The 23,822-nt window shown below is 42.5% G+C and overlaps 1 protein-coding gene across 6 annotated transcripts in view; it reads right to left on the reverse strand.

Annotated features, from left to right (window-relative positions):
• LOC309883364 (protocadherin alpha-C2-like) overlaps nt 1–23,822 on the reverse strand; it is a 156,014-nt gene that overhangs the window by 51,994 nt on the left and 80,198 nt on the right. For 2 of the 6 annotated variants that reach the window (XM_082771354.1, XM_082771350.1), the window contains exons 1-2: nt 564–3,295; nt 367–396 (exon numbers count right to left, since the gene is read on the reverse strand). The exons of 3 other annotated variants lie outside the window; for them this stretch is intronic. In XM_082771354.1, the coding sequence (XP_082627480.1) occupies nt 367–396; nt 564–3,122 (2,589 nt within the window). In that variant the 5' untranslated portion in view covers nt 3,123–3,295. Of the gene's footprint in view, nt 1–366; nt 397–563; nt 3,296–23,822 lie in introns of those variants that run through there. One more of the 6 variants, XM_082771351.1, reaches the window with a different exon arrangement.

Here is a 23,822-nt window from a genome sequence, read left to right on the forward strand (position 1 = left end):
AAGGCTTGCAGCTTTCAGACAACTAAAATCTGCCCACATCAGAAAGCAAAGCATGTTTTTGTAATGATCTAAATCCAACAACTTTGCATAGGTATAAAATCAATGAAGTAGCAAACATCTATAATTGCCATAAAGTAACCTATTGATTTCCAGGCTAATCTTTTTATTTTCTTTTTTCTTTTTTTTTTTTTTCCTGCAATATTAGTCTTAGCATTAAAGATTTAAGACCACATCTGTCATTCCTCAGCATTCAATGACAGCAGGCAATTTTAGATGTGTAATAGAAAAGGGACAGACGCAATATTCTACACAGCATATGCTGCAGAAATGAAGTGAATCTCAAACAGACAAACATACTGAACTTACCAAATGGACCCTGAAAGACCCAGTATTTACCTAGAAACAAAATGCATTGCACACATTAGCATACTTTAGAACCATGTCTTGTAGCTGTGTCAGCAAGACCAAAAGGAGATAAATTCACATAATCTGAGTTTTCCAGTTTGAACCTTTTCTTAAGTAAAAATTCACACTGTGATGACCATTTATCAATATAGCCTCACCTCGTTAGGAGTAATGGAGTCATTTTTAAGTATGATCAGGTTTTGTGCACTCTGCCCACTCTGTCCTGTCAGATGCCTCTCAGTCACCACTGCAGACGGACCCGTTCCTGTTGGGCCACAGGTATTGTAAAACATAAAAGTGTCACTTCCTGATCCTGCAGTTAGGCATGCCTTATAGCAGTAGGTCTTAGTCAGAGACCCATTGCCCCTCACTTCAATGAAATGGGGCTGCACTTTTAAACCGTGCGGCAACCTCGCATCAATGTTGTTGTTGGCCTGCTTGTACAGTTCAGCAGGGCACCGTTCTCTGACCCCACAGAAACCTGTACAGCAGGAGTCCCCATACAAACTGTATCTGTAGCACTTGATAACAGTAAGCCCAATGATTGTGAAAAGGAAAACGAAGGAGATGGCGCACAAAGCAATAATGAGATAAAGAGTGATCTCTGAGTAATTGCTCGGACTTTTAATGTGCCTTCTTGTATCAGGGATGATTTTGGAAACTCTGTCCACCACAGCAACAGTGATAGCTACTGATGAGGACATCGGTGGCTCTCCATTGTCTCTCACCTCCACCGTCAGGTTGTAAGTGGGTGTGCTCTCCTCCCTCAGTTTGCGAGTAGTCCTTATCTCCCCAGTATGGAGCTCTACCCTGAACAAATCTGGATCTGAGGTTTGAACCAGGTGGTAGAACAACCAGGCATTTTGTCCTGAGTCCCCATCAATGGCTATAATTTTGGTTACCAAATATCCAGCATTTGCCAAGCGTGGGATCATCTCCAGGGCTGCTGAAGTGTTGGTTGAGGTAGGATACAGAATCTGCGGAGCATGGTCATTCTCGTCTACCACATAGATGTGGACACTGACAGTGCTGCTCAGTGATGGGATCCCAGCATCCTGAGCCTGGACAATCACCTGGAACTCCCTTAATGTCTCATAGTCAAATGATTTGACAGCATACATGTTGCCACTGTCAGATTTAATGGAGACGTAGGAGGTAACAGGTAGCCCTTCAATCTCCCCATCCAGTAGAGAATAGGACACATAGGCATTTTCGGCAACATCCGGGTCAGTGGCTTTGATAGTGCAAAGCAAAACTCCAAGGGGGTTGTTCTCAGGGATGTAAACTGAGTACACAGGTTCCTCAAAGCGTGGAGGATTGTCATTGATGTCAGAGATCTCCACATGGATAACCTTCTGGGAGGAGAGAGGGGGGCTCCCAGAGTCAGTAGCTGTAACTGTGATATTGTAGGCTGCTGCTTTCTCATGGTCCAGCTTGCCCTGGGTCACTAAGGTGTAGGAGTTCTTGAAAGAGTTGAGCATGAAGGGGAGGCCAGGGGGAATACGCAGACTGACCTGCTTGTTCAGCCCTGAGTCCTGGTCCGTGACACTCATCAGGGCCACCACAGTTCCTGACTTTGCATCCTCTGGCACTGGGCTGTACAAGGAGGTCAGGACCACCTCAGGAACATTATCATTGGCATCCACAATGTTGACCAGTACCTTGCAGTGCCCAGCCATAGAGACGGGGCCCTGGTCAGTGGCTTGCACATAGATCTCATAAGAGGATGCCTCTTCATAATCCAGGGTACCATTAACCCGCACCTCCCCTGAATGTGGGTCCACACTAAACAGCTGCCTCACCTTCTGTGGGGTGTAGCTGCCAAAAGAATAGATCACATCCCCATTGGAGCCCTCATCAGGGTCTGAGGCATTGAGTTTGACGACTAGGGTGCCAGGTGGGGAGTTCTCCAGAAGGTTCACGGTGTAGGTGGAGCGGTCAAAGGCAGGGGGGTTGTCATTGGTATCCACAACTCGAACAGAGATCTGGGCTGTACCAGACTTGGGGGGGTCCCCACCATCCACAGCAGTGAGCACCAGCTGCTGCAGGGCACTCTGCTCCCGGTCCAACGGCTGCTGCAGCACCAGCTCCAGCAGCTTGCTGCCACTCTGGAAGCCTTTAAGGTCCAGGGCAAAGTGGCGGCTGGGGCTGAGCTGGTAGCTCTGCACAGAGTTGGTGCCCACATCGGGGTCCTGGGCACTCTCAATGTGGAAGCGGGCCCCAGGCACGGCGGACTCACTGATCTCCAGCCGGTAATCCTGGCGGGGAAAGCGCGGTGCGTTGTCGTTGATGTCCAGCACCTCCACCTCCACGTTGTGCACCTCAATGGGCTGCTCGATCACCAACTCCAGGCTGAGGAAGCAGGTGGGGCTCAGCTCGCAGAGCTCCTCCCGGTCCATGCGCTCCCGCACCAGCAGCACCCCGCGGCCCAGCTCCAGTTCCAGGTACTGGCGGCCGCTGCCCGAGGTGAGCCGCGCTCCCCGCGCCGCCAGCCGCCGCGGATCCACGCCCAGGTCGCTCGCCACATTGCCCACGAAGGCTCCGTGCGGCAACTCCTCCCGCACCGAGTAGCGGAGCGGCCCGCCCGCCGCCCGCCCGGCGCCCAGCCCCAGCAGCAGCAGCAGCAGCAGCAGCGGCGGCGGCGGCGGCGGGGGCGACGGCGGCGGCAGGCCCAGCGCCACCGCCCCGCCGCGGCTCCGCCGAGCAGCCGCCGCCATGGCCGGGGGGTGGGGAGCCGCCGGAGCCCGGAGCCCGGAGCCGCCTCGCCCGGCCCTGGCCCGGCCTCACGCCCCGCCGCCCGGCCGCCTCATGCAAGCGGCGAGCAGCAGCCGCCGGCCGCCCCCAGCTCCGCCGCCGACCCCGCCGCCGGCAGCGCCGCTGCCCGGCCCATGCTCGCCGGCTGCCCCAGAGAGCGGCTCCGACCTCTCTCCCTCCGGCGGCTCCAGGGAGGAGGAAGAAGAGGAGGAGGAGGAGGCGGAGGAGGAGGAGGAAGGAGGAGGGACCGGGACTCGCCGGATCCGCTTTCTCTGCTCCAGCTGCCGCGCGGGCGGAGGCGGGGGAGGACGCTAAGCCGCGGCTGGCTCCGGTTCAGCACCTGGGCCGGGAACAGCGCTTCGGCGGCGGCCGGCGGTGGGGCGGGCTCCGGCTCAGCACCAGCGCCGGTAACAGCGCCTCGGCGGCGGCCGGCTCCGCCGCTGCGCGCCTACCCCGGGGCCGGGCGCCGCCGCTCCGCCGCGCCCAGAGCCGCCCCCGCGCCCCGCTTCGGCGGCCGAGGGCGTGAGGCTGGGCCCCGCTCCCCCCGCGGCACCGGCCTCACCCACGTGTTGCCGCCCCTCGGTGCGTCGGGCCCTTCGGTGCCGGTGGCCGCCGCCGGGCCGGGAGGAGAGGGGTGCGGTATCGCCGTGCCGCTCCTCGCCTCCGCCCCGGTTTCGGTGCTGAAGCCTCGGGGGCGCGGGGCGGGCCGCCAGCCGCCGGCACTCCTGGACCTGCTGCTGCAGTGCTAAAATGCATCCGCCTGGGAGGGTTAAATCAGCGCAGGGAGCCGAAAAAAAAACGGGCCTCCAGCCAAGGCTGGTGCCGGCTGTGTGCTGCTGCAGTGGGTTTGACGACCTCCTTCTCGAAGACCTGCCCCTCTGCTCCCGCGGAGATTCATCTTTGCTGCAGCACCGTCTCCCTGCCCAGCCCCTGCGGGCCCCCTTGCCCTGATTCCACCCTCCTTCTGCCCCGCTCCCTCTCGCCCCTGCTGCAGCCCGACAGCAGCTTGGCTGGAAGAATTCTGCAGGTCACACCCAGGAGTTCAGAGCATTTAAGGTGGGCTTCAGTTTTCCATCCAATGCAACAGACAGGCTCAAGGTGATCAAGTGCAGCTGGAAAGAAGGCAGAGAAGCGCAATACGATCTGTGTTCCAGTTACTGTTCTTTCCTCCTCTACACTCATGTTGGAGGACTGACAAAAAACAGGGCCGTGAAATTGAACAAACTCAGCAGGGGGTTGGGGGGTGCTGTATCTGCAGTAAGTTTTACTGTAATGCCACAAATCCCAGCAAAGACAATAAGCTTAAGCATCCATTCATAGAACACCTAAGTTACTATGCTGATGTATTTGTGGAGACAAACCTCAGGTCATAGTCCTACAGGGGTCTAAATTGTACCTATTACCCAATGCAGAAACTGTTTTTAGGATTTCTCTTCCTGTTTTTCCCTTTCTTACCCCACCAAGTCTTTTGGAATGACTAATGAATCTTTTCTGTATTGGGCTGGTCTATCAAGGCTAATCTATCTGTTGACCCGAATGTTCAGCTAAAACCTTTATCAACGCCCTTTTGTGGGCCTGGACATGCCTCACCATGTAGGGTGACTTTTAAGAGCACAATCTTACTCTGTAAATCCCGAAGGTTTAAACTATGATGTACCCAATGCACAAACCCCAGAGAACAATTGTTCTGACTCAGCACTGCTAAGATCACCAGTCTATCACATTTATCCATGGCCACTATTATCAGAGAGGAACATTAGAAGAAACAACATTAACTGCATGATGACCTATTTATGTTTTGGCTGATGTGTTGATATACTTCTCAGCCCACTTTTGTGGCCCAAATATTTACCCTCATATTTATTCTAACATGCCCAGTAGTCCAGTGTCTTCAAATACAGTGGTGGAATCACCCAACCCTACTTATCTTTTTAAGCAGGACAAATGTTGGTCTGTGCAGAGTGAGAAGGGCAGATGGAGAAGCCAACTGCCTAGAACATCTGGAAATCTGCCCGTTTCATCCAGTAGCCCAAACAGGAGCCAAACACTGAAAAAAATCTGCTTCAAAGTCTTGGCTAATTACCCTTTTTCAAGATCACAGTGTTTATAGATTCAGAACAAAATGCCCTGACAAACTTATGAAAAACAAACAAGAAAAAAAAATAAAAGCCCTAATTTGCTTTTTTTGCCATTTTGAAGTTTAGGAATGGACAGCTATAACGAGGCTAACAGACATGGATTATGTGGCTGTGCATCAAAATTGCTTGCAGTCAACACATAAAACAGAAGCCTGAAGGGACACACCCTCAGTTTTCCAGACAATCAAATACTGGCCTCATCCAGACAGGCCACAGAGTATCTCTTAAGTGTACAGCCATTAAGTCTTCTAAGAAACATTTGTCACACCAATAAAAGAGACCAAAAGCCCCAGCAACACTGGCAACATCACAGGCCCTGCCTAAAGGACTACATTGGTAGAGATACTCCTAAAAATGAACAATGCCCTTGATAAGAGGTAGCAGAAAAACAAAACCCACCTTGTAGGTATTGCCTTTTTGGCAGGTTTATTTTACTTACAGTGTGTGAACCAGATGCCAAGCACACATCTAGGGGATTGTAATACCTGTGAGGAAGCTTCCCCTTCACATTGTTCCTAGACACTGATGATTTACTTTTGGTGCACACTGAGGCTCCTCTCTAGCGCATTCCAGCTGGGTACCTCACCAAGGAACAGCTGATGATTGCTTAAATCCTGCCCCTCACTATTTGCATACTGCATAGGCTCATCTCTTCTAATATCCTGTTCCTCTGTGGACAGCTAGGACCATGCACATCCAAGGATTTGTAAAACAACACAGAATGTAAAACTGAACAAAGATAACACACATAATAGAGCCATTCTAGAAAATAATCCCCAATATCTTCATTCCCTTCAAACATGTATCAAAATATCAAGTTCCTAGATTTTTTTTTTCCTCCTAATTATAGAATAAGTCTCATGATCATCTGGCCTTTTTGTAAGTCTTTCAGAAACAGCAGAGTAGGTAGTTTGCTTTCCATTTTACTGTATTTACAGATTTACAGATTAATACTGTAGCTTGGCTCATGCACAGTAGCACTATACAAATGTAACAGCCTTTCTGAAAATTTTAGCTTTATATCATTTATGCTGACTACACCTAATTTTGTACTGATATACTGAAACTTGTGCTGTTCCAATTAAATGTTCCCTGAGTCACTTTAAATATACATAAGATTCTTCAATGGCCAAAATAATTTTAGTTATTTTCATCAGCTTCAATGGTAATGCTGACTGAGTCCTGCAGACCTTGAGTTTTAATTCAGGAAGAGTTTCCATTGAGAAAACACTTCAGGGGTTGGTCTGTAGTAATATTGATTTTTACAGTGAAAAGTAAAAATTGAAACAGAAAAACATACTTTCAGTTTCAACTGAATTGTGGCTTAGAGGCTTTTTTGTTTTCTTTTTCTTGGAGTTTTGTTTTCCACTAATTTCTTGAAACTTCATTTAAGCACCAATTCTGAAACACCTTAAAAACTTGCTTAACAGAAGTGTTTTCTGTGGCTTCAGATCAATTCACAGAAGCAAGAGCATCAGAATCTGTCCCTGCAGCAGAAACAGCTGATAAAAAATCCTAGGCCAAATGTCCATTTGCTGACAAATTCGATAACCCCTGCAGTGACTGATACTACCTGCATGCCATATCTGCATGCACAGGCCTGTTGGACTTCTCTGACATATGAAAATTGTGCCACCATATTTAGCTTGGTTAAATTAAATGGTACGAGTTCTTTAATGAGAGTACAGTGCAGGGTTGTAGCAAAGAATACACTGATTTTATGAAGTTCTTCAGAAGAAAAATAAGTTAAAAGATAGTTATAAGTTATATGATCAGGTAGTAAAACATCTATATATCTATCTGTGTTAGAGATTGTAGCACTATAACTATTTCAGTATAAAAAATCATCACGTTCCTATGCAAGCCTTTCTTGAAATAGTACTACATATAGATATGCCTAAATTGGTATCACTGTAATGCAATGCCACAGAAAAATTTCAGTGCAAATATTTCTCTTGGGAGTGATACAATTATATGCAGATACAGTTCTGTAGGTATTTAGAGCCTTAACGGTTCATCCATTTCAAATCTCACCTGTACCAGGCACATCTTTATATAATACTAACTAGAATCACCTAAATTTGTTTGAGCTGCAATAAATCTGTGTTCTATTTTCTTCAGTGCAGTAGTAGAAAATAGGAAGATGTGACTGTACATGGTGCTAACTGAAGAACTCCAAGGAATTTTGACATCTGAAGACATTTTGCTTCTTTGTAAATAATTTCACCTTCAGTAAAACACATCCCTCAAATATGACATCCAATGACTTAATGTCCTTTCTGAATCTGTGGGAAGTCACAGCTCTGAGGATCAGGCTGTAGATTTTATTATATAGTTTTGTCAGCATGTACATTTTAGCAACAAGGAGATTAATATTATATAAATGCTCTTGGCACACAGAATTGTTGCCTGCAGATGAAACAATATGCAAAATACATGGAGAAAAGTATAGAGAATCCACAAAATTCAACCATTAACAAGCAGGTAAGTTTTGTTATTTTGTAGGGAAAAAAATAGATTTTCTCTGTATATGCCCACTTGTATGTGGTGCCTATGAATTGTCTGCTTTACTTTTAACTAAATCAAGTAATGTGGAAAGAAGCAACCATCAGTCGCAGGCCAGATTACATTAACCACAGTTGAAAACAATGCCTATAAACAGTAAGAGAATGACTTAAACTTCCTACAGTTTTTCCAGTGAGGTGCTGGACTGCAGCACCATCTTCTAGCTCAAGGGTACTCCAGAAATCTATGGAATGAATATCCTGCTAATCTGAAGGGACACACACTACTTCTTCAGCCCAACCCCATGTTTCAGTTGGCTCTCTTGGGATTCTTGTACTCTTCTGCACCTCACTAATATCAGTTGTGCACCCCACCCATCCACACCTCATCTGAAGGAGAGTATGTGTAGGGCCTTAAATTGTTTCTGGGGACTCTCCATGCCTCAAGTACTATTTGATCACAAAAATACCACCTAGAGGCGATAAGGCAGCATAAATATGGGAGTGAAAAGGGTTTATATCTTGCAGTGGATTGATAAACCTCCATCAGTCACAGTTCAGCCACATGAGCTCAGAGATCCTGGAATACAAGTGAGCAGGCTCTGCACTGAGAACAGAGCCACTTGAGCAGCAACCCCTTGAACAAACCCTGCAGCTGAACCAGATCTGGTCTGTGTTCTCTGCATGGGGTTTTCTGAGGACATGGGATTCTCCCTCTTTCTAAAAATACTGCAAAATGCTTCCCCGTGATAATGTAAACTTGTTTCTACACCCAATTTCTTTGCTACCTTGTTCCACTCATATTCTGCACTTGGATTACTTGCTGACAAGTCACCTTTTTACATTCAGTTTGCCTCTCCCCTGTTTGAAAAAGGTACTGTGACGAACCGCTCAGTTGGATTGATTCTGTTCATTCATATGCTTCCATAAATCCATTTTCCATATTGGTACAAATCTAACTATCTCACTACCTTTGCAATAACACCTTTTATTCTTTGCTACATTTTAAAACTTTTTAGAGTCAAAGTCTCTGTTGATGATTCCTAAGCTCTCCTAACTCATCCAAGTTGGACTGATAGCTCAAAAACTGTTGTCTTCTTGTTCTCAGTCTGTCTCTTAAACACATCTTTCTCTTTGGTCTTTCCCTATCTGTCTATTTTCCTTCTTAAATATTTGTTCTCTGTGTTGTGTTTTTTGTTGTTGTTGTTGTTTGTTTTGTTTTGTTGGTTTTTTTTGTTTGTTTGTTTTTGGTTTGGTCTCTTTCTCCATCTTGTCTCTTTCCAGAAAATATTCTATTCTATTCTATTTTTTTTTTCCCCTCCCATTTTCTACCTCTAGTCCATTCAGTCATTTTCTACTCCATCTTCTGTCAGTCCTCCTACCTCCTTCATTTTTCCTGGCTTATCCACTCTTCTTCTCTCTTTACGTTGATTTATCATATTATTCACCTCAGTGTCCTAGGACATTTATGATATTCCTTCTAGATATATGAGAAATTTACTGTATTCCAAAATGATGCTGATAAGGGATGCTGATATCTCTTTTTTTCCTGATGTCTCTTTTTTTCCCTTCATTTTTGTCTGCAAACCTCAGGTAAAGTAGGGAGCTAAGCATCATACAGTGGCACTGAACCAAAGGAAATAGAGACCTAGTATAAAAATTGAGAGTGAGGATAAAAAGTACAGGGAAGGAGTAATATGAGGAACAGTCAGCCACCTTATTGACTGCTGAGAATGACTGACAGCATTTTCTCCAGAGCCTGTCAATGCCTCTCACTTATTACCAAAGGATTTCTGGTTTGAATGACAAAAAACTACACAAGTGCTGTGTATTCACTCCTATAAAAACATATAGTGAGTTACATCTATTAAATTTGTTTCTGCTCCTTGCTTACTCCTAACTGTCTCTGAGTAGTTAACCATCTAAATCTGAAACATCCTACTTTGGATCTGAAAAGGAGTTGGCAATAATGTTGGTTTGTTTCCCCACTGTTTTAATGATGACCTAAGTTTGTCTTTGACCATGTTAAAAGTATTGACTGTCAATGCTCTAACTATAAACTGTACATCTTGTGCTAGATCAGATTCCGCTTTTTCTGAAAGTCATTGCTTTCTCCTTCATCTGCACTTTTAATTCTTGGCCTATTGCTCACCTAATATCTTTTCCAGGTTTGCTGCATTTTCTAATAGCATCTCCATGAATTTCATTAATCCACAAAAGTATATCAAATCAGAAATTATCTATTCAAGATATAAAAGCATATCTTAAGCTTTACTTTCAATGTTTAATTTATTGAGCCCCATATCTGGGTAATAACACTGACTTCAGATACACAAAACTGCACAAAAAGCCACTGTGAAGATCTCTTCCTTAGCAAAGTTACTCTGCTAACTACTGAGTAGCAGGATTACTACTTGTACAGGATACTAAATTCACATTGTTGGTATTCAAAGATTCTTTCACTGTAACATTTTTCTATTGACTTGCCTAACCCATCAGTAACACATTTTCAGGTTACCTAAAATGTAGCAGACCTTCTGCTAGCTAAATAAGAGAAGGAAAAAAAAAATAAGACAAAAAAAAAAAAAAAAAAAAAAAGACACTCCTCACATCCACTGCTACTCTGCTTCCTGCTGTTTTCCAAAAATATACAACACCAGGTGAAGCATACATTAACCTATTCCACTGGGTTGCTAATACCAAGTACATTTTCTTAGCAAAATAGACCTATGTGTAACTTCAGTCTCAACTTGTCAACTTAAATGTGACTTAAATGGTTTGAGTTTATTCCCTGTACAGGAATGCATTCCAATATGCATTCAACATACTGCTTGCAGACACAAATACTCTAACATGCACGATGTAAAGCTGGATTATCCAATAGTTACAATTAAGCATTGTACACATTTCTCTAAATTTCTTCCAGCCGCTGAGAGTCCTTTCAGCTTCTCTGGCACACACTCCAAAGCTACATGGAGGTTAACACAGCTGCAAGTGTCTGTCCCAAACCACCATATTCTTACACAGCAGCAAGCTACAACTTGCTCCTGAAGCTAAATATGTAAAGCAGAACTGAAGTGGTCAAGAACAGATTTTCTCAATTTAAAATCAGACCCCAAATGCTACTGTACTGAATTCTGCAGAGCTGCCTTAAACATCAGCAGTTTCTCAAATTAATTGAACAAATTATACTTAAGCAGAGTTTAAAAGTGTCTGGAATGACCTTGCTTTTCAAGCCTTCATTCTAGGATTAACTATTTGATTGCTGTTTATTTATTTATTTATTTTTAATGTTGGAAAAAGTCAGTGTCAAATTTACCAGGAAATTAAATCATTAGAGCTATACAATTCAAACTGTAAAAGTGAGGCACATCATCACCTCTAGCCTTGGCTGTTGCACTCAGACACAGCTCCCATGTCTTCCACAGCCAGAGGATCAGTCACTACCGTGGTACTGTCTCCAAGCTAGAGCACGCAGAACTATTTAGCTAAGAGGTAAGGTCTTTACTCCAGAATGGATGAGCAACAAAAGGAATAACAAAAGCATTTCTCTGAGCTTCCAGAGCTCGCTACAACAAAGGCAGGTTGGGTACAGGTTGTATTTAGTGGCTGCCATGACAGAACACCCAGATATGTTTGTAGGGTGAACCTCTACATGGCTGGTTCCAGCCTTTCACAGCTTCCTCACCATTAGTCATTTTTTTTAGATTTGCAGTTCTCCATGTGGTAAGAAGGAATAAATTTCACTCTGTGATCAAATGATAGAGAAAAAGCTCCATCACAAAAATTTACCCAGCTTTTAGCACAAATAGGAAAGACTTTGCCTGGCAACACGGCCAAGTAACTAATAGTCCTTCACTCTCCTCAGCCTTGTCATTGAGCTTTCAGCTGCAGGTTTTGGCCTACAGTTCTGATACACATACTAAGGTCCTAAGTATATTGTCAGAAAATAAAAATCCATTAACTATTTCACAGAGCAGCTGAGAGCCATAAAAAAGGCAAGAGCAGATTAGATCACCAGCAACAAAAAACACATTGACTCTGTGAGGACTTTTATGAGACCAGTAATCCAATGTCTGTTGTTCCACAGCTTTCCATATTTCATGTGTCTGCACAGGAGTGGCTGGGCAGAGAAAATAGGGCAGGGAGATATTTTGTTTTGTTTGCTAAGTTCTCAGCAGGCATTTCTGAGCTTAGAAGATTTTACCTCAAATCCTGTTAAAAAGAAAAGCATCTGCCCAAACTGTGTTGTGCTTGGACTATTTTTAATGTATAGCCACATCCATGATGAACAAAATATTATTACTGCAGATGCTGCTGAAATTATCTCACACCAGCACAAGACCAATTGATTTTCTTACTCAGCAGAACCAGAAACAGCATTTGACCCTGACTTACACCTTCTGCCAATGACTTCGATTCACATTTTTGTTTCTCCTTGGGGTCCTAGAACACTGTAAGATCTCACACCTTCTTCCTGAACAGTCATGCAAAAGTTGGTTCTTTTTCCCCTCTTCACTTGTTCCAGGCACTTTATACTGTACCATTACAATCTCAGTCATGATTAACAATAAGGTTACCAAAACTGCACAGAGAATTGGATTCTAACTGTGCACTTAGAAGTAGTACCTGATAATGTGCCAAAAGATCATCTGCCAATAATTCTGTGCATAAAAACAGCAAAAATTTTGCTTTATCATTTCTTATGAAGACTGTATCAATAGTTTGAGTTCATTACCTGTAACTAATGTGAGGTTTTCCTTTCTGTAATTCATGTGATTTTACCTCTCATCATTTATTATCTTTTCTGTTAAATGCAGAAAATTGACTAAAAAATGAATGATTAATATGACTGAGGTATGAATACAAAAAATGTGTGCACTTGTGAAAGCACACAAAATACAAAAAGAAGGACTGATAGGGAAAGTATACATTAATTGCTACAGAGTACCCCATATGGAGATTTCATTCGAATGAATTAAGACAAACAAAATGACCCAAGATAAGGTCTCAAGAAGACTGAGAAGAGAACTGGAACCTTAAAATACACAGATGACAGAGAACTGTGAAATTCAAGAAATTCTGATCCTAGTCACCTGTGACCAGCAGGTACATGAGCTGATCCCAGTAAGTACAAGGTTATGAGAGTGTGAGTGAACAAAATCTGTAAGAGAATGAGTAAGAGTGGGAAATTTCAAAGATTTTGCAGGATTTTAGCACTTTTCCTTCTTTGAGATCTTGCATTCAGTTCTCTTATATTAATTTCTTACACATAAATTCTAGATTCTTCTCTGTGAAACCTTGTTTGCACATGAGGTCAGGTCCTGAGAGGGTAAAGGTTCTATCTGAAAAGCTGAGTCATAGCAATAGCCAGAAGATGCTGTAAACCTTGCTGGAACCAAGGGAAAATTAATAAAATAAAATAAAATAAAATAAAATAAAATAAAATAAAATAAAATAAAATAAAATAAAATAAAATAAAATAAAATAAAATAAAATAAAATAAAATAAAATAAAATAAAATAAAATAAAATAAAATATGTGGAGAGGCTCAGAGAAGAACAGTAACTTCTACAACCCAGAGAGGGTTAAAGACACAGTTGTACCAACTCCAGATCTACTTCCCCACACATACATGTATATAGACATCAAAACCAGCTCCTGCACCCTTCTCTGGAGTTCCTCACAGTCTCTAGCACTTGCTGCTGCTATTGCTGCTGGAGAACAGGACTAGGAATAGCTCCAGGTAGCTGGAGGAGTTGCAAGGAGCCCAGCAAGAGGGAGATGAGATGGGAGCAGTCAGCAGCACCTTGCAGATGGGAACAGCAGAAGAGAAAGAGGCAGTGGTGAACAGACCATAGAAAATACAAGTACTGTAATATCACATACAGTATTAACACAGGGCTTGACAGCACAACATTGTACAGATTGACAAGCCTGAGTGAAACAGTGATCAAGTTAGTAAGAAGATGACACTACTGAACATACCTGCCCAGTTCAGGACATTTAAGCCAAGCTTCAGCAATGCTGAGATAGCACTGTTCAGATTTACTAGTGCAACAAGCTCACCTCCAATCTACAGTAAATAAGAGAATCCAAGACAGAGTACTTAAAAGGGGAAGCAAAGAAAAGGGAAGATACAAGGTACGTGAATGGGGCAGATGATGACCAGAAGCCCAGAGGAAGGAATTAAAAATGCTGGCTGTCACTCAGCAAGAAGAAGAGGAAAAAAGTTCCCTGGAGCTGAGTTGGGGGTTTTGAAAATGAGACAAGAAAAAAGTAAGATGGTGACAGAAGCTCATGATCATGCTATAAAAGCAGGAATTCAGGAGAACTGGGTTCTGTTGACAGTTACATCAAGGGCTTTGTGATTTCTGGAAAGTTCTTAATTGGTTCCTAAGATGTCAGCAATACTGAAAGGCTAAAAGTACTACTGCAGAGTATACATGGATATTCTTAAGGAAGTATGTACATATACATATGTAAAATTTACTATTGGTAATGGGTTCCAAAGGGAGAAAACTGGGTGTTTTTTGTTTGTTTTTAACTAGATACTAAGCATATATGTTTTCAAACTTCTCTTCGGGATTCTTAAAACCTTTGTGACACCAAATATTTGTGTTTTGACTTTAGTAAGAGTTCAGTATTCCTTTCCTTGAGCACAAGAGTCCTTACTGAATAGGCTGTAGTGGCTGACAAAACAAAATATTCTTTCAAAAGCTAGACTATATCTAGTGTTTACCACTAACTAGTACTACAGTATTAATGCAGATTTGCCTTACACATTCTGTACAGATTTTTCATGCAGCAAACTCATTATTTTGTACAGAGGGAAGACCCATACTGGATGTATCTGTTCCTGCAACAGCAGGCAATGGCTGCTGTGAGGCAGCGTGCAGAGTATCCTGCCTGGTGCTCAGCTGCTCTTCCAGAAGAGCAGGTTCCCACAGGTTGTATCTGCCAACCTTACAGGGATACATCTGTCAGTCCTAGCACACTTCAAGTGACACTAGACATGCAGCTTTTAACAACTCAGCTGAGCTCAGTTTATTTTTTCCATCCATGAACAGAGATACCAGAGCAGGACACAAAAGACAGAGCTCTGATGATAAGCTCTGATGATGATATCAGATGTATCCATTGAAATCAGTACCATTTCCTTGCACTAGTCAAAACATCATTCTCCACAAACAGCCAAAACTTAGAGATCTTGAAGTACAATCCACGGAGAAGAAGGTCACATGTCCTCAGCCATTACCAGAGTAGACAGGGCAAGCAGTGTTTTTATCTTCTGCGGAAACAGAGCCAATATCTAACCAACAAAGTCTAGGTTCATGAGATCAAGAAAGACAGCCTGCCTTTCCTCCTGGAAAGGACGCAATAGGAACAGCAGACTGAGTCTGGACCCTATATTAGAAGGTTACATATTTCAAAACAAATAGTTGTAGAGTATAACCTGAAAACTCTTCTGGGAATCTCCTGACATACCAGGTACCACTTTGTTCGGCACCTTTCCTATTGAACTTAGCCTTAGAAGTTGGTAGGTGCTGAACACCAGTGAAAAGCTCTTCCTAATTATTAGGATCTTCCTTCTCTTACCAGTCTATATGCATCACGACCCATTTGTAGTTGAGAGATACTGGCTTTTAGCTTCAGTAGCTAAAGGAGCTTCTCTTAGAGAATAAAACAGTACTTCGTAAACAGACCCAGCCCTTCTAATGTATTCCAATTGACAGACTCTACTTTGCTCAGTCTCACACAAACATTTCTCAACATCTCTTAAAATTTCTATCTTTTTTGAACAGAAGTGGCAAAAAACAGATCTTGATAGTCTTAGTACCATCTTTTCAATATTCCCCCAGGTCCACTACATATTTGACTGATGGATCCTCAGACACATTTTTCTTACTGATGGACACATCTTCTGGGTAGCTTCCCTCCTCATCTCAGTCTATTCACAAAATCCCACTTATATTAAAACAAATTGTTTTAGTTCTGTTCCAACATTTATTTGCATTTCATAAAGAGATAATAGGAGTTGCTGATGCTTTCAACAGCCCCAGTCCAGGACCCTCCTGCCTGGCTGCTGGAGCCCAGTGTCCATGGACCTGGGGTCTCTGCCCAGGCTAAGGAATGTGGCTGCCACTTTCCTCTTAGCAAGTTCAACCAGTAGTAATGCTGAGCACATACCCCAGAGGTAAACAGAAACATACAGGGCTGGTAACACACACTGCCACAAACATGGCTCTTCCAGCACCCACCCACAGGACCCAGATAAATCACAAGTTCCAATAGACATCCCCTCCTCTGGGGCTTGAAGGGACAAGAAGCCACTGGTGCAGGCACACACACAGCACTCTCCAGGTTCACAAGCACACACATGGTCTCAGGTCCCCTGAGGACCAGAACAGTCCCTCTGTCTCCTCCAGCACCCATGCCTGGATTCCAGCCCCAACCCATCCCGCATGTCCCCTGTTCATCAGCCGGTCAAGCTTGGTGCTTGCTGCAAAGACACACTGTTCACACTATGGCCTCCCAAACCACTGTCTGTAGGACCCTCAGGTTTACATCCTTAACTGCTGCAAAATCCTAGTTTGCCTGCACTTTCTTGATTGCCCATCAATCCTTGTGACTGACATTGTTTCTGGTTATTGTCTTCATTAATGCTTACTGGTCAGGTTTTATGTCTCTGTATGTTTAACTCCATACCTTTCCTTATCATCCCAATTTGGAAAGGTCTTTAGTCAGATAGTCTTACTAAAAAAAAAATTCTTACACTCTCCAAATCCTTACCAATTAGTGTAAGTGACAAGGACAAGAGTCAAGGGGCACAAGCTGAAACACAGCTTCTGCCTGTGCATAAGGAAACATTTCATTACTGTGCAGATGACTAAGCCCTGGCAAAGGTTGTCCAGAGAGGTTGTGGAGTCTCCCTCCTTATAAATACTCAAAAGGCATTTGGACATGGTCATGGGATCATTTGGGCTCCTATGCAATGCATCCCTGTACCTTCTGCACTGACATTAGGGACTCTCCCTTTCCCTACTCCCTGGTCCTGGCCTGGACATCGTTTTTCCTTTGCTCCCACTCTTCCTGTTCTCAGTTTCCTTTCTCATTTCCAGCTCCAACTTTGATCTGGACCACAAGTAGACAACTGCAATTACAAGAAGGTCCTGCCAGCTCTTGGCTGAAACAGGGCTCTTTGTTGCCAGGACTTGGAGGGAACTGAGCTTTCCAGCTCTTGCAAGGGTCTAACAAGTTCAGTGAACAAGAATTTCTCAAAAGCTTAGAACTCAGCCAACTTGAGGAGAGACCTCAACAGCTACCTAACATGACACAAAGATTATCTCTTAACAAATATCAAGTCTTTTTTTCCAAAATATGCCTTGCTAAAGTTTTTAATGGAAAGTTCAGCTACATTTTCACCACTCTCAGCCTGAGAAATGACCAAACTGTTCAGTCAAACTTGTCTAATAGGCAACCCCTGGTTCACATGTATCACCACTCAGGAGGCCTAGAGGGTTTTATAATAAATAGCACCAGACCACTTTTATACTAAGCAGTGGTATGAACACAGCCTGAAACTCTGAAAGGTTTTCCTTCACTCAATAATGGAAAGAGACGGAAATACAGAAGTGCCTAACTCCAAGTTAGTCATTTGAATCGCTTTCATTAAACAAACAAACAACCACAAAACAACAATAATTAGAAAGTTGCTCACGTTTCTGAATCTCCTTTCATCTGCTGCTGAAGTAACAGAGTTCTCTTCAGGTGACACATATATGACTAGAACAAAATGTCCTCCATATAAACAAAATAGGTCTACTGCTACAAGCAAATGCAGCTTGAACACAAGATGCTATATATACACTAATTACTACTATGCAGTCTCTCTCTGTAAAAGTATTTTGAAAAACATTCTGTTTAGAAGAATTAATATTAGATTAAAAATGCACTGTATTAAGTAACCCAACACTATAATAGTAAGCGTTTCTTTCAGACAGAACAATTTTATATATAAAATTCTCACAGCTTTATTGGAAGCATGCCAGGCTTGTGCATTAGCAGCAGCCAAACATCCACTAGGAACAGTCTAATTGTACAGCATCATGGATGATAAATATCACATTTCTCCTATCTGTGTAAAGGTGGCTGGAAACCCTTGGTACAGCAAGACAAAGTGTATCACGAGACAGTGTAATATATATTTGTTCGCTATTTTGATGCATTTTAAATAGCCACAAGCGATGGAAGTCTTCCAGAATGCACACCAAAATCTCTTATTCCCAGAATGTGATTTATAGAGATCCAATGTATTTTATATACATGAGAAGAAATGTGGCAGTGTTTTCAGAGAAAAAAAAAAAAAAAAAAAAAAGTATAGCTATTTTAACTCACTTCTTTGACACTCTGGCTCTATCTTGACTTGTGTTCTACTGAATCAGTTAGGAGGAAATAAGGACATTTAAAGGTTTTGGAAATTGAATGTCTTTGTCTTTTTCAATGATTTGGACTGTCATGAAATGGCAATCATGACTCCTTAAGTCTTCTGGGTCCAGAAAAAAAAGTGCTGTCTCATTAAACAAAAGGACATCTTCCTTCTCTAATGTGAGAAAAGCATCACTGACAGCTGCAAGCTGTCTAATCTTGAATACTATAAAATCCTATAAAATTTAAACTTTTCCATGAGTTTTGCAATAGTGTAATCTCAGATAATAAACCCCAGGCTGTGAAGTGAGGTGAAAGATGCTTGCAGGTGCTCACTTACAGGACTTCAGTTTGGATGGACAGGTGCGGTGGCCACCATCACAAATAAAGCTACCTCTTAATTAGTATTAACAGTACAGTGCAGGCATAGGTCTAGGTAGGTACAGGCTTATTTTGGAGTATTAGCAATGATTTTCAGTAAATTGAATTTTATATTAAATTAGAATGATACTTAAACTAAGTGCACTACAAACCAGCCCCCTCTCTTATTCTTTAATCTTAGTGGTATGTGAAATCTGGCAGATATCTCTACTACATTAACGTGTCTACTTCTTATGTGCTGGTTTCAACAAATTCACAAAATGTTACTTAGAAGAAGAAAAAAAAAAAAAAAGAGAGAGAGAGAAAACCACATAATGTATCCTTTTGAATTATACCCAAACAATACCATACATAGAAGGATGAAATTATTCAGCATGTATCGTGTATGAAAACTGACATTTCCTTTCACCAGCTTTCTGATGAAATTTGTAATTGTTTTTTTTTTTTTTTTTCCCAAACTGACGCAGATTACAATAATTGCTTCTAATCCCTTTCCATCAACTTTACTAGAATAAAGTTACCAACAACCAACTGCTAGAGTTACCAACAGGTCCAAGACAGAGTAACAGAAGCTGTGGATTTGCCAGCAGAAAGAGCATTTAAAGGGAAGAGTAGTATTACCTTATAAGATGTACCATATACACCATAGATTCTTATACTACACAATACAAACTAGTAGCTGCAGTAAAGCCATTTCCACACCTCCTCACTGAATAAGGACACCACTCCACAGAATATCTCTCCTCTTCCCTGCTTACAGCAATCCTAGAACCCTGAGTGCACAAGGCCATCAGCTGATTCAAATAATTAAGCTCATCATTTATATACTGCTGATTTATCCTATGAACTCCCATTTAATAAGAGAGAGAAAAAAAAACATAGTTTAAAGGTAAGATATAGACTTCTTGTGGGGACTGAATTATTAAAATAAGTGCTTTCTATTTTCTAGAAAACGCTTGTTATACTGTAGGAAAAAAAAAAAAAATCAAAATCGCTTATTGAGTTTACATGGCAACATTTTGGTTGCAGGGATGCGGGGGTGGCCTCTGTCAGCAGAGCCCAGCAGCTGCCCCATGTCAGATAAGAGCCAGTTTCAGCCAGCTCCAAAATGACCTGCTGCTGGCCAGAGATGAGCCAATGAGCTTGTTTGTGTCTCTGTGAGAGCAGATTTAAGAAAAGGAAGAAAAAAAAAAAAACTGCTGTGCAACAGCAGCTGGAATAGAAGAGTGAAAAACAGCCTTGCAGACACCAAGGTCAGTGCAGAAAGAGGGCAGGAAGTGCTCCAGGCAGGCAGCAGCAGTTCCCCTGTGGCCTGTGGAGAGGCCCCTGGTGGAGCAGGCTGTCCCCCTGCAGCCCATGGGTCCCACATGGCGCAGATCTCCACGCTGCAGCCCGTGGAGGAGCCCCTGGTGGAGCAGGTGGATGTGGCCTGGAGGAGACTGTGGCCCATGGAGAGCCCCTGCAGGAGCAGGCCCTGGGCCAGAGCTGCAGCCCATGGAGAGGAGCCCACAAAGGAGCAGGGGACCTGGGGGGAGCTGCCACCCATGGGGGACCCGTGCTGGAGCAGTTTTCTCCTGATAGATGGACCCTGAGGTATGGACCCATATGGTTCTTGAAGAGCTGCTGGCTGTGGGCACCCCATGCAAGATCAGTTCAGGAAGGACAGCATCCCGCGGGAGGGACCCCATGTGGAGCAGGGGCAAAGAGTGACCATGAAGGAGCAACAGAGACAAAGCATGAGGAACTGGTTGCAGTCCCCATTCACCATTCCCCATGCCACTTGGAGGAAAGACGTAGAAAAGGGTGGATGGGGGGTAAAGGTGTTTTTAGTTTGAGTTTCTCACTTGTCTAGCTTGTTAGTAATATGTAATAATTTCTCTAATCTCCCTGTGCTGAGTCTGTTTTGGCCATGATGATAATTGTAGGGTGATCTCCCTGTCCTTATTTCAACTCTTGAACTCTTTTCATCATATTTTCTCCCTCTATCCCTTTGAGGAGGGGGAGTGAGAGGGCCGTTGTGGTGGACATCAGCTGCCTAGCAGGGTAAAACCACCACAAAGAGAACTTGAGATTACAGTCAAAAGTACAAAGCTACTTTCAGATACTGAAACTTTGCCTCAAGCTAGGTACATGTATTTTGGTTCACATGGCTGTGTGGCAAAGCAGAGCTTCCTAAACTTGTGTTATTGACTATAATTTTCACTGTAGTCACTGCTGGAGGCAGCTCAGTGCAACCCAGCAGACGCCACTGGCTGTGCATCTGACAGGAGTTCAGATGTCCTGGCATGAATTCCAGATCTTTCACAGTTTGAGCATCTGTTGGGAAATATACAGACATCAGGAACCCCTGTAAACTCAGTGCAGATTTTTAAAATGGCATCATTTTCAGAAAGGCTAAAACAACTTCTGAATGTTTACATTTTGCCACATTGCAGAGAATTACAGGAAAAAAAAAGGTTAGAAAGGACCTCAGAAGCTCTCTACTTCCATCTTCTACTCTAAGCAGAGTAGATTGTGTTGCCCAGGGCCTTTGCCCAATCAGGGTTTGAGCACCTCAAAGGATGGAGATCCCAGCACCATTCTGGGTCCTGTCCCTGGGTTGCACCCTTCACACAACAAGCAATTTCTTCTTCGTGTCCAGCAAGAATTTCCCTTCCTGCAACTTGTAACTACTTCCTCTTTCTCTGTCACTGCAATACCCTTTAGGTAGTGGAAGACTACTATTAGATCCTCTCGCACATTTTTTGTTTTTTCTTGTTTTTAAATCAAGTTAAACTCCAACAATGGCTGTTTCCAAAGTTTCACAAGAACCTAAATTACCTACATTAAAGAACATTGGCCCCATTTCCTAGATGACAATATAAACAATACAAAAGAGGACCCACTGGATTTGGACTATTCTTTCATGCAGCGCGGACTTACAGCTCCAGGCCCATCAGTTCAGAGGTTTGTTTTTTTTTTTCCAGAATAATCTGGTTCCTCTTTGAGCAGCCTGAATGAAGAAAAGATGTTTCCTGAATCATATCATTGCAATAGTAAAAGGCCTCACCAGACAAAGAGCTCCAAAATGATAACACTCTTCAGTGTGTATGTGTATTCTACACTTATGCTCTGACCCTGATCAAACTGGCATCTTTCCATGTTCTGCATTAACTCAAGTTAATTTTTCTTGTAGTTTTTCAAATAAGGTGAGATGCATTAAAGAGATTGAATGCCTTGTAGAGAAGCGTGATGTTGTAAAAGAGGAGACAGAAACTCACTAATTCTAATCCCTTGACAAATATATAATATAATTAAAACAAACAAAGATGAAAGTGCAAACAGCAGTCCAAAACCAACTACCCCAAATCCTTTGAAGGTATTCCAGTTGACAACTCAGATTAGACAAGTCATTTACTAGTGTGATTTTACTTCAAAAAAAAAAAAAAAAAAAAAAAGTGAGAGAAGGAGGCAGTCATCTCTTCTCTTACTGGAAGGAGGAAATCTTCTTTTATCACCAGGTTTCCTTCCTGGCAATATTTGATTGAAAACAAATAACTTCAGAGTTCAATTATCTTCCCTGTATCCATGATTGCCCAACTCATAAACAAACAAAGAAACAAAAACAAATGAAGGATTCACTTAAAGGGATATATTGATGACAGAACTGATACAGGCCAAACTGCCTGAGACTAGGGTTTTACAAAGAAGAAAAATGAGTGAACAGGAGAAAGTATATTCACAACATCACATTTTAATGATTCCTGAAACATTGTGGATTTCTTCATAATGTAAACCTGTATGAGCTAAATAGCAGGCTGATAAATATAAATAGCAGAATTAAGATTATTTGAATTAATTTGGCTAGACTTTCTTTTCCTTTTGGAGGAGGGGGAGACTGAAGACTGAGGGATAGAGGAAGAATGGGTAATTGCATGCAAATGGGATTCTGGCTAAAAATCTGAAATCCTTTTAAAAACTAAACATCTCAGCCTGCATCACTGCAAGGGTTTTTTGAGTTTACAATATAAAATGTTAAATCAGTCCTGTTTCAGCACCTTTAGTAATTCTTGTGTTCTTTGCAAGATCTGTCTTTTCACCAGATTTTATCATGAAACAACCAACTAATCAATTACCCTGAGCAGCAAAGTGCTGGTGCTTAACCAGTATTCTTAAATTTTGCATTTTCTCCTAAACAAAGCTCCTTAAATTCTGTAGCTCTTTCTAACTAAATGCCAGATCTTTTGTGGTTTTGGTAGGTTTTGTATCTTAAGATGAATGATTATGGAAAACATAGGAACCTGTTTCTAAGCAAATGTATAATTTAGATTTTTTTTTCTTTCCAAAAAGAATAATTCAGAAGGCTATATAGGAAAACAAAAAAAAAAAAAAACCAACAACAAACAAACAAACAAAAAAACCTGTCTAGAAGTCCATGATGTGTGCATTTTCAGACAGAAATTCCTTGACATCACAAATCTTATGGATAGATCAGACTCCCACAGAGTATGAAGTTGCTAAAAGCTTTTCTTCCATCAACTCATTTTTCTCCAAACTCATTTATTTTTAATCTCCACCTCACTAACTTCAACTGAGCAACAGATGTCCAGCGACATTTGACTAGTGTTGTAGACACAAACATAAAAGCCAAAAGTTCTGCTAAATCCTGTAACTTTAAAATGGCTTGCTTCATCTAGCTGCTGTTCTCTCAATTTTTTTTAAACCAAAGGCTTAAACTTGTTAAGTCTCTTAAAGGAAAAAAGAAAAAACAGTGAAAGACAAAATTTTAAATTTCATCTCTGTAGTCCACAAGCATTTACTCACACTTCAGCAACATCTGTCTATGTCACACATTTGCAGCCCAGCACCACACTCTCTCCTAGGAACTGCCCAAGAGTATTATTTCCAGTGGGAATCCTCCTGGAGGATACACTCTGTATTCTAGAAGTTGCAGTATTCATCCCTCATCATTCTACAGCTCTGTACAGTAGGGCAGAGCTATCACACCCCCTATTCTGTGATGCCCTACTAAGGGAATCACAGAATCATGGAGTTCTTGAGGTTAGCAGGGATCTCTTGGTCCATTTGGTCCAATACCCTGCTCAAGCAGGGCCACCCAGAACAGAGTGCCCAGGACCGAATGGCTTTTGAACATCTCCAAAGGGGAGACTCCACAACTTCTCTGTATAACCCGTATCAGTGCTGCATTACACTCACAGTAAAGAAGTGTTTC

This window comes from Aythya marila (assembly GCF_965140915.1).
Source record: "Aythya marila genome assembly, chromosome: 14".
NCBI lineage: Eukaryota > Metazoa > Chordata > Aves > Anseriformes > Anatidae > Aythya > Aythya marila.